We start from the raw sequence: 12,573 nt of genomic DNA, 5'->3' as shown, positions 1-12,573 counted from the left end.
GCTCAGTATGTGATGGAGCACTCTAATGTACTACATGGCTGTTATGACAAGAGGCTGTCTTTTCTCTAATATTTATCACTTCACCAATATTACCATCCCACTATCCTGTACATCACACAAGGAAACTGATTTTCAACAGGTCTGTACTGCAGGAATGAAGGTAAAATGCAATGTGGCCTGACACATTCTGCAAAGCGTGGTGACGGGGAAGGACATTAATGGTTCAAATGTGAATGTGAGGAAAATATTGTATTCTGTCAGCCAAGCACAGCCTTGGAGCGTCAAGTGCATAGACAATGGGTAGAGTTGTAAAATGCAGCCTTCTAGATATTGAAAAGAAATTCACAGTGACCTTTGTAACTCTGGCATGAAGATAGGCCAGATTACACCAAAGGATCAGAAATAACAGCTAATATGAAAAATCTGCCTTTTGACAAGAAAACTATTCTGTGTGTGATAATATCCTGAATGTGCTGCTTCAAACTGAAAATTATTCCAAAGACTGATAAGTAATTTGAACTCTAAAGAGGCTAAACAGAAAATTAGTTACTTCTCGTGCATGTTAACTTCCTCCTAAAAACACCTTTATACTTTATACTATTAAAGTATAAAGTATAAACCAAAACAAAATATTGAAACCAGTAGACCAGATTTCCTATCCTGCATCCCGGTTCTGGGTGTGATGTTATGCTTAAATATTGAAATAGTGTACACATCCTGTCTCAGGCAAGACGATGTCGCCATGAGTGGATATTGTAGGGAAACAAAGGAAATACACTGACAAGTTTTCGCAGGTTTTGTGATATGTTCGGTATGACCATTTTGTGACAGATATATTCATGCAAAAGTGTTTCCTCATTATATTGATAAAAATACAGCTTACTGTGATGCGTGGTATTATGTTTCTTTCGAAACCTTTGCTTTAGTAGTCTATAGTATATAAAACATGCTTTTAAGGAGACAGGTTTGTATTTTGAGGCCTGACACGTCTTCCTACCATATACTGTATTTGCGTTTTAACATACACTATGGTAGTATTTCATCCACACCATGATTATCAGATGGATAAAAAATTACTTGCAATAATTTGTTTATGTATACAATGTTTTCAATATAAAGGTATATAACCAATATAAGAAATAAATCCTATCAAAGCATGGCGAACAAAGCTATTTCAGGATACAGTACCTTGGCTGACACTTGCATGCTGTTGTCCTGCATGGTCATGATAGCCTCAGAGATCTTGATGTCAATTGGCTCTATAACTGCTTCAATGTTGAAGGGTCCCTCCAGTCTTCCTGCCACCAGTAACATAGCATCTGTCATAACACAGAGGACACATGTCAAAGCAGAGCACACGCATGCACGCACACGCACACGCACACACACACACACACACACACACACACACACACACACACACACACACACACACACACACACACACACACACACACAATTTTACTGCGTCTGTTTACACACGCAAATCAATATGTTCACATCATCTTTGAGCATTAACAATACTCATTGCAAAACCCTCAGGGTGCTGGGCTCTATCATTTGTCTCTGACATTGGTCCAACTAAGATTTCAAAGAATGGCGCCTTCTCCAAATGTGTTCACTGCCAATAATTATAAACACAAAAGGAATCTGCCAGTACCTTCATCTAAACACAGAAACACAAACACACACTGTAAGAAAGAGATAGGGAGATAGAGGAGGTGCTTGTAAGAGGATTTGCAAAAAAAAGTAGAAATTAAATTTGAATGCTTACAAATAGCTTATACATAAAACAAATCATTGATTTGCATATGCAACTCGCTCCAGATAGAGGATGACAAGGCTTCTGATTTATTCATCTATTTACATTAGTATTTCTAAATTGTCAAAGTATATCAATAAATTCATAATTCCGGTCTACGTCTCTTACTAGTGATTACTTTTTAATTACATCTCAATTATACACTCAATTGTTTCTGTAAACCATGAAATTCATAAGACACCAAATACTTAACTTTACCATTATGAATCACTTAAAAAAAATCTGCTGGCAAGTAATGAAATCAGGAACATACACTATTGTATTTATTGTTCCTTGTTTATTTACCAAATACCCAAACTTCTCAAATCACAACTGATAAGGTCTGTAGAAAACATTAACAGTCTTCTCTCTACTTAATAATCAGGTGCAATTAACATCAGTCAAAAAAATCCCCAAAACAAAAAAACACAGGGACCATGACCTTATTATTCTGGATGAGTCTTGGTTTGAATCAATACCTAAAACAGATTACCCACCCAACTGCCACTTTTCATTTTCATTAAAACAATGTGATTTTAATATGTTCATACAGAGGGATGGTACTAGTGATCGTGTCAGACCAGGAGAAGTCAATGGTGTTTGACATTTTGATTATAATCTATCCTGTCTCAAAGAAATAATTAAAAGTCCACCAAATCTTGTTTGAGGGGTTAGCAAATGGTTAAGTGGGAGGGCAATAATATCAAGAAGACTTCGATCTCTGTGCACTGGCATTTGCAGGGATGTGGACCAATCAGGAAAAGCCTATTTGCCTCTATGGGGGTCATTCCCTACAAAAGGGAAGCAGAAATACTATTACTCATCCAATGAGTCTTTAGCAGTAGTAGAAAGGCAGTGTAAATCAATAGATCATAAGTGATCATAACTAGAATTTTGATGTGGAGTGACCATTGAGCTCTAGTACAGCTCTATAGGCTTAAGGGTCAAAGCCTGAGGACTTTACACCCTGCTGTGACACTGGCAAAAAGCAGAAATTCGAATGGTAGAAGCCAGGGCTCAAATTATGGGCAAAAATTCCCATAAAACCTTTGAAAAAACTACTTCTGTTGACATTTGACAAATTATTAATTTAATATGATCATTTATCAGACCAACCCAAAGCACTACTATAGAGTTTAAGCTGTTTTTTATGCTTACCTAATTTAATAATCCCAATTGTTTTCCTGGTTTTATTTATTATTTGTTCAAGCTTGCTGTATAGTCTGTAATCGTGACATTTTTGCTGGAATATGTGGATTCTGACTCTAAGATTCGATAATTTTTAAATTTAAAACTTAATTCAAAAAAATGTTCTATCACAAGTTGAGTCTTTTTGATTAACACAGATCAACAGGCAAAATAAGATAAATGATTTCAATCCATTAAAGTATTTTAAAAAAGGAGATATTCTATATCTTGGTCAACAAATTCTATGAACAGACCAAAAAATATTGCTTTAGTCCATCTTAATACTTTCTGATGTCTCCACCCTGACTATGGCTCTCAGCCATAAGCCCATGGGCTCCTATTGAAGATGGAAGTCTTTCGATCATAAATATACACTCTCATTTTGAAAACATGCTAAATAAATTAAAACAGTTGGGAACTGTACTTTTTTAGAAAATGTTACTCAAACAGGACTGTTTGGGACTATTTTCAGCTACAGATTTGATGTAATAGTGAGTATTTACAGTAGCATAGATCAACTGAAAATAAACTACAGTTCATCATAATAAAGTAAAATATCAGCCACTAAAACAGCAATAATGGATGTCTGTGGCACAGACACTACACTAACAATACTTGTTAACGTGATCAATTCATCGTTGGTTTTGGCCTTTTATTGGAATTTGTGGACAATAAGAAAACTACTTTAAAACATCACCATCGCTGAATCATCTGTTGCTGTCATATCACTGTTGCACAGTGTGCTCAGCACAGCAGACACACAATTAACTTCCAAAACATCACCAGTGAGCTAGGAGAAAATTTGGGACTTACGGAGCAGTACTTAACACTTCAACAAAATCAGGGCGAGAAGTCCGCATACAAAACTGACAAAACAGGTCAATTCTCAGTGCCTTACATAACAACATGACTCCTGAGTCTTTCCTGATCTGCCATCCCGTGGTGCAGGTATGATTATATTTAGGCAACTGAAATTACTTGGTTATGGTTAAAGGTTTGCTGTAGTGGTTAAAGGAAACTAATTCTGACTGATGGTTGGTAGGAGATGGAACATTGCAACCCTTATCTTAAGTGTCAAAGCTGCAAACTTTGCACTGCAGTGACCTGCTGTACAGAACCTTTACTGAGACAGTTTTACAGTAATATTGTGTATTGTAGTCTTGTGTTGAACTTGTTCAGTATGAAAAACTTAAGAGCCTCGTTATATTGACACATAAGATCATTAATAACACCATTGGGGTACGTCAGTTTTAACTCTCACAATTACAGTGTAATAGGCTGGCACTGAGGAAAGCCAATACCATGCAAAACCGTACTGACCAGCACTCCTGCCCTCAGGCCGGCATTTCAGAATACCCGACATGAGACCTAAGTAACATTAAGTCTCCTCTCGGTGGGTATTGACAGGGCAGGATATTAAGCTCATTCGCTTGACTGAGGGGAGTGATTTAGAGGACAAGTGAGTACAGAAGACAGAGCACTAGCCTGGCTGAAGAGAGGTGAATTAAAAGCATAAAGATTAATACAGAAACCTGGTATCACCAATAAACATAGGCAACAATTAAGTTGTAATAACATCCAGGGGGCCCTGTCTCAGCCTAGCAGAATTGTGCAAAAGCTACACTGCAACCCAACTTCATCAAAACAGAGGTATAAACAGTATATGTTGGTACAGACAGGTGACAAATTAAAGGGAAAACCGTAAAAATGATTGGAGAGACAGCATGACAATGCCCACATTAATAGGGCACGAGGGGTAACTGAATGATTTGATGAGTATGAATATGATGTGAGTCATATGCTATGGCCTTCACAGTCACCACATCTCGACATAAATGAACACCCATGGGAGCTTTTGGACTGACGTGTTAGACAATGCCCTCAACTGCCATCATCAAAACACCAAATGAGGGTATATCTTTTGGAAGAATGATTTCCATCCCTGTTCATTTGTCTTGTATATTAACAGAAACTGTTGGACACACCCTTGGCATCTGATGAGTGGGTGAGATTTTGGTGATGATTTGTATCTGGATTAGACCAGATCAAGTGATCATTATGTTTTAGATGGGACTTAAAGTGTAAATTCAGAAGACTGATGATGAATCTAAACTGTGTGAAAGTTCAGGCTACAACTTTGCGAACTGAAGAACTGTCTATGAAATTGATTCAAACTGAACTAAAACATTTTTACAAAAGGGCACCAATGTCAGTGATCCATTTATTTTCCATACTATAGACTTCTAAAAGAAATAGTTTGACTTTATGGAAAATGTGAGTTAGATGAAAAGAACAATACCAATCTCATGTTACAAGTTAAGTTTACTTAACTTTGGTTACTCAGTGTGTGCATCTTTGAGGTCTACCAAACCTGTTGAGTACACTTAAATTGTGCATTGTTTGCATCCATATTTGCTTGCTAGCTGTCTCCATTTTTATCTTTGCAGACAGTTGTTGCGTTACCGCAGCCAACTGTCAGTCAGTTTAGATTCACTCGTAAGAACTTTGCTCCATAGCATTACTACTCATCAAAAGCTTTTAAACAAAAAGATGTTAAAAAACATTGGACGGTAAATAATAAAAAAATATATTAAGACTTTATGAATAGAAATGACACTTGTCAAATTATCCACAAACATATAGTTTTCTCCCAGGTCATATACAGTATCCCAGACACCACTGGTCAGATTTTGGCCAGAATTGGAGGAATGATGCACCAGAGTATTGGAGTTTAATTAACTGGCCCTATTAAAATAATATAATTAATTAATAAAATTTCATTTGTCATGGCTACAACTGCAACATCAATCTAATTTTGATGAACAAACAATGTATCTTGCTACTGATTAGCCAAAGACAAGCGGGTATCATCTGTGGGGTATAAAATGTGTTCTTGTTAATTATACTACCATAATTCAGTTTATTTCATTTCCCCCCACAAATACATTAGAAACACACAATTCAAAAAAATTTAATTTTAACCAAAAATGTTAAACATTGATTGAATCTCCCTGATCCTTTCAAGTCACAATTCACACCTTGCCAAACCCAGCCCAAAGTCTGCCCAATAATCCTACCACAAAATCTAGCTGTATGATAACATCATTTACAATGTACTATATTATTAAATTATTGTTTCCTCTTGCAAATGAATATGTTCATGGGTTAGTTTGTATATGTTGTAAGCCAGGTCAGTGCTGTTACAGTGTACTGACTGAAGAGAGCTACATATAGAATACCCTCTTCTGTCTGTTAGTGGCTGTGCCTTTGAAGAGCACTCCTGTTTGTTTACTCAGGAGCCTCAAATTGGGCGTGATGCTTGGTTAGATTTCCATCAGGAGCTGGCTGGAGGTCATTGCAGGGGGGCCAACCCGTGTCCTGTGAAGTCTTCGGCTGCCTATGTTTAGCAGAGTACTGCCCTAATGCTACCACAGAAAAAGCCTCAGTGGAATTAAGTGAGAGTAGAGGGAGAACTGGTAGCAATTCTGTTACTCATTCCATAAAAGACTCAAAGACCTAAATGATATCCTCAGCTGAGTTCTGACAACCTATTTTTCATATAGCTTAATGAATATTTGATGGATTGTGAGTATATGTCAGCCATATGTACTGCTATGAGAAAGGGTTACTTCTACTTGCTGAAATAACTTCTGAAATGATGTCACATATGGGAAAACTTTTTAAAAATGATGGGCTGTTGATGACAGGCATCTGAACGTTTAACCTTTTCTAACCATAAATCAGTAGTGGGAGCCCAAAGAAAATGACATATTATAGTGCACAGGCTCTGCTGTTTCAGTTTTGCACAATGTTTAGCTCAGACCATCTGTGCCACCACCTTTTACCAGTTAATTTGGGCACCACTGTAGTCACAAGTGCTGTAGTCACAAGTGTCTTATAGTTTATAGTTGTCTTTCAGAAGAGACCAGGATCAATACTTTATTCAATAGAGTTCAAGTCATCTTCAGGCTTGCAGACAATAAAGGCCGCGTTTGTTTTAAAATTCCACTTGTGAATATTCTGACTTTTATTCTACACAGATTTGACTCAGGGGAAACTTGTATATCTGTCTGTCTATTGACCGCAAAGTTTGGATTATCAAAAAGTATTTCAGTGGAGTTTGAGAAATTGATTTACATAAAATTGTTTTGGTACTCTTAGCACTGCCCACTGGTTGACTTCAAAATTCCTTTGAATACAGAGTTTCTAATGGTATATGCACACAGAGACTGGTAGTTTGAAGGTCTTTATATTCCAATTTTTCCCTTCTTTGTTACAGATTTTCTAAATCTTCAGCCTGTCAGATTTACCTGTTGAAGCTCTCAACATTACTATTAACTATGATCACTACTCTTAACTAGGACCACTAACCTTACTTTTCTGTTTCCCCCTTTAGCTTACATCAATCTCGACTGATACATATATATTGATTTTGTCATCAGTTTCATGTAATGATGAAATAATTCATATGCCTTGTATATTAACAAATAAACAATCAATTTGTACAACCATTCATCCATATATCCATTGACTTACACGGTGGGTTGTACTGGTATGGTTGTTGACTGCTGGCTGCATGGTGCCAACTTTTAGTATTTTCTAATGTAAAACTCTTTTTTTCTCACCCAGAAGGATTTGGAGAGACTCCCCTTGGGGCACACGGCAGTTATTTATCTGTGAATCTGTGATAAATCTACAAGTTTTATGTGAACATGCTGAGAAACAAATATAGGGTATTCCTAATTATCAGGAGCATTTTTAATTTCATGACTGTTTTATGAACTTTTGTGAGTATTTCTGCTACGAGTCTCTGGATCCCAGTGGTATGTCAGTATGACTGCTTTTACTTTAGGTCACTACATAGTCAAAACAGTTTGATGTGGAGAGTGGCGCTGGAATGTTCAATAAATACACCAACTACAAGATCAATTTATGTCACATAATACTAGATTCATCTTGAGCAAGTACCTAATCGTGTTATAATATATGTGCTCTCTTGTTTCTTGCTGATACTCCTGACAAGAATAAAACTAAACACCGCGCCCTCTTTCACTTAATAGATAATTTTACTGACATGTACTTATCCAGGTACACTGCTAATTTCCTTGAGATCTTGGGATATGATTTTGTAAACAAAGTTTTTATGGAATATAACAGGTGAAATCTCTGATGAGATTTACCTGACCAAAACATCTATATGAGTGGGAGTTAATAATTCTCTTCTTGCTCACTGGCTGTCTCAAGGATTCAGTATTTCAAAGGGGGACAATCTCTGACTATTTCACACCACATAAGCCAGACTGGCCCAAGTGAAATGAAACACATGAAAAAAAAAATCTTACTAGGCACTGCAATGACAGTCTGGAGTGAATGAGAGGATCAGTGCCATGTCTTGTGTTATGACCCTGAGTCATAGCTTGTATTTGTATTTGAGTGTGATTGCGTGATCTTTGTGTTTTGTTCTCCCTCCCTGCCTGAGGGTGGTGCTGTTCCCCTGTTCTGTGTGTTTTTCCCAGTATGTTACGTTGCAGCTGGCAGCTCGTGATTGGACTGACGCCTGATGGTGCTTAAATTAAAATGGCACCTGCCGATTCCGGTATCACTTTGCCTCTTTCCTGGCCCCCAACAAGACCATGCCATGCCGTGCTGCCACTTTAGTGTCATTAGATTGATCTCTGTTGTACATAATGTAAATATCTTCTAAAAGAGCAGTTCTGGTAGCTGTTTGGTGACTGTTTATGTTAGGGGTAGGTAAGATGTCTGTATTTTCTTTTGTTTTGTTTTTATCAAAGATAGGTAAGTTAGTTTTTAATGATATGGATTGTTTTGTTAGTTGTTTTGGCAGTGCTCTCCCCAATGCCTGTTCTACACTGGTGAATAAATAAATTATGTTTGAACTGCAGATCTGCAGTGGCACTGGTCATCCTTGGGAATGGGGAAAAAGATGAGTCATTTTATGCAATGCTCAGTTTCCCCCTTGGCTCAGGTTCCCCCTAGGCCAGCCATAAAGTGGAAATTAAGAGTAAAGATAAGATTCAGTCAGGCTAAGAGTGTGTTCAAAATCTCGCGTGACCTAGTCATAAGGATTTAAAGGCATATCACTCTCCCCATTATGTGAACCGGTAGCTCCTTTGTCACTTATGGTTTGTCAATTTCTTCAATGACAAAGGGGCTGGAGAACTGACTAAGATATTGAATAGTTTACTTTCAACGTGAATTAAAGCAGTGATTCCCTTTTTATCAAACACATTTTAAAATCATTTAAACTTTGTCAATTTGAGAACTTGCCTTGGCTATATGTTTCGATTGAGCTTCAGTGTACCTCCAGTGTTGATATGGATTAATGGGGGGATAATTGTGTTGTATTGGAAATGATGAACATAATGGAAAGAGAATTGCCACCCAGTAGTCACAAATACAAGTCTGCCCAATGATTCATAGTTGCAGTGATGAAAATGGAGAGAATAACTTTAACCATCTGCCAGTGCAAACTGGAGAAAATGTGTGCATACAAACACTATGCATCCAACAATAGAAGTTGATGACACCCTGCATAAATTGCCGGTGACAAGTGATTACTCCATTGTCAATGGTGGTGTTTCTCCACATGCTGGTGATTCTATTCACCATGAAAAATGTTTGATAGAATCAGTGTGTGAATTAGTAATAGAGTTTAGTAATAATTTTCTCTAAACCCTTCAACTGGCTATGATAAAAAACTTAAAATTGAAATGTAATTGAGAAATTCTTTATTACTTTATGTTTTGCTTGTAATAATGATGGCACAAGAAAGATAATAGAAAAGGTTTATAGGATAACTGTTTTGATTAATCAGTTTTGTTTTATTAATCAAAAAAATCTCTTAGTAAGTATATTTTTTCCTTGCCAACAAGTGTTATTTGTCCGCAAAACATGCCATTGTTCTGGGTGACAAAATACAAAATAAAATAAGAAAAGCAAATCTGCAACTGCATGGTTGATCTGGAGAGTAGCCCCATGTCAGGGAGACATCACTGTCAGTGAACATGCATCGGGGATGTATACCTTGTTTACATGCTTGTAAGTTTGACAAGCTGAGAGGAAAACGAAACTGGCTTTGTTCAGTAAGCAAATGTGTCACCTAAACAAAACAGTATGGCTCTTTGGTGTGTTGTCTGTTGCTGCTTTCGCTTCTCCATTTATTTATTGTCTGTCTCACAATATGATTACTAATCATGGAATTCCTCTTGGAGATGATGCCAGTTCAATTAAGCATGAACACTGAAACTGGAAAAAAAAAAATCCAGAAGATAGCAGTTAAATGGAAACAAGGAAAAAGCTTATAAGATAATAAAAAAAAATAGTGTTAATACTTCAACATTTTCAAATTCTGTGTGCATTTATTTTCTGTTTTGTTGCTGGTTTTTACAAAGAGGAAGAATTTGTGGAATTAAAAAAAAGACGTCATAGAAGTGCATGTTAAATTGGTAGAGAACACCTATACCAATAATTAGAATAAGAATTGGGAAACCTGCAGCTAGCTTTAAAACAATCCATGTCCAAAAATTGCCCTAAAGAGACTGGAGTAAAGCCATGGATTAATTTTGTCCCAACAGACCTCTGAGCTCTCTGACCTTTCTTTGAAAGGCTGTCGCAGTGGATGAAAACACAGACGTGCAATAAGAGATTACCAACACATTATGTGTCTGCAAATGTGTTCTACAGTACAGTGTTGCATTTGGGTTTTAATTCAAGTAGCACAGTATAAAATCCCTTGCAGATGTTTACTATTGTTTATCAATTAAATAGACAGAAAGGAAATAAAGTCAGGAAACTTCAAATCAGCTTGTTCCCATCAATCATTGTCCCATCAGGTTTGATACACTATCAATATCCTTCACAAGATACAACTTGCATTCTTCATCTTTGTTAAACCAACTTTTTAAACAAATCCAAAGAAATGCTTGTTTTCATGTTGAAGAAGCTAACTGTTTGAGTAACTAGCGTGAATCGAATCCAACCCTTTCAGTCGTATTTTAGATACTCCTGTACAAACATAAACACTGCCAAAACCATTCTGCTAAAAGATGTCGGAGTCAGTTTCCTGTAAGACGTTTTTTCCAGTTTGCAGCTGGAGGTGAATCAGTTGCAAAAGACTCACTAATTTGCAAACATATTTGTCTGTCTTTGGGGATTCTCCACCAGCATTCTCTAAGCACTAACAAATACTTATTGATAAGGCTTTTTTTTTTTTTATAGGCTCAGGTTATGTCTGGATTACTTTAACTCATCGTAGGTCTCAAATACCATGTCTGTTGTTCCTCACATATGAACTCTCATGTCTTTTTACTTTAACACTTTTCTCTACAGCTGCAAGACACTACTGCTTCTGCTGTCTAACTGTTTATTTTCACCTGCTGCCTTTCAGCTGTTTGTTTTGTTCATAACACTTTACACTGCTTTGAAAAATGGTTACCAGTAAGGTTAAAGTAATAGTTCAACATAAGGGGGAAATACGCCTATTTACTTTCTTGCAGAGAGTTAGATGAAAAGATTGGTCGCTATAGCTTCATATTTACTGTACAGACATGAGAGTGGTATCAATCTTCTCATCCCTCGGCAGGAAGATGAGTGAGTACATTTCCTAAAATGTCAAATTGTTCCTTTAGGTAGATGTGATTTGTATAACCTATCACATGCAATAAAATTAAAATGTATAATTGTGTCAAACAAATGTATAATTGTGTACAACATGCTTTCTGGAAATATAAAAAAAGGATAAAATATAGCAAGAATAACATTCAGTGTGCATATATGTGGAGGCAATAAAATTACTAAATAAAACATAGCTGGCCATAAGCTGTGGTAGCTCATAGTATTACCAAAAGGATATGTTGATCATATATAGTGTAGCAGCGTAAGCATTCCTCTCACTTATAGAGAAGAGCAGCATTTTGCAGATTCCGCACAGCCAGTAGCAATTAGAAAGAAAATATACCGGTTCTTGATGATTCTGAGGATATGGAGATCACTTCCACCAGGCTAAGTGAGTCATTGCAGCCTTAAGCACTGTGACAGGCAGAAACCCACTAGCTAGCTTGTTTGTTCCTGTCATGACTTTTAGAGTGCCTGTGTGCGCGCGTATGTGTGCGTTTGTGTGTGTGTGTTTGTGTGTGTGTTTGTGTGTGTGTGTGTGTGTGTGTGTGTGTGTGTGTGTGTGTCTGCTAAATGTCTCAGGCTTAACTTTAAGATGCAGTATTTTATGTCATACTTGAGGAATCTCGAAGCCCTCTGAATAACTCTTCAGGTAAAGCATGTGGATGTTGAGTGGCACTGTAGGGTTTTTACAGTAAGAAAGGTAAAGGATTTACACATCTTGAAGGCTTCACTGTGCAGGAAAGCAGGCTGCGAGCTTAGTTTCTGCCAAGCTATCTATATCATTTAAAGTAAAGCACTGGCAGGGTGTTCATCTTCATAATCTCACAGACATCACAGAAAGTCCTTCCTGGAGGACAGAAAAAATATTGGCTTGAATTCTCATGAACTGTTGGACTGAGGGGAGGTCCAGTTACACTGGGACACAACCCATGCAATTAAAAAGAAAT

General features: G+C 37.0%; 1 protein-coding gene across 3 annotated transcripts in view; it reads right to left on the bottom strand.

The window, feature by feature from the left end:
• The window catches only part of gpc6a (glypican 6a), a 214,598-nt gene that overhangs the window by 31,958 nt on the left and 170,067 nt on the right, over nt 1-12,573 (bottom strand). For all 3 annotated transcript variants that reach the window (XM_040134241.1, XM_040134154.1, XM_040134071.1), the window contains one exon: nt 1,189-1,319. In XM_040134241.1, the coding sequence (XP_039990175.1) occupies nt 1,189-1,319 (131 nt within the window). The remainder of the gene's footprint in view (nt 1-1,188; nt 1,320-12,573) is intronic.

Source organism: Xiphias gladius, chromosome 1 (genome assembly GCF_016859285.1).
Source record: "Xiphias gladius isolate SHS-SW01 ecotype Sanya breed wild chromosome 1, ASM1685928v1, whole genome shotgun sequence".
NCBI classification, from domain to species: domain Eukaryota; kingdom Metazoa; phylum Chordata; class Actinopteri; order Istiophoriformes; family Xiphiidae; genus Xiphias; species Xiphias gladius.
The sequence above is the reverse complement of the archived record's forward strand: the minus strand, read 5'-3'. Positions and strand labels throughout refer to the sequence as shown.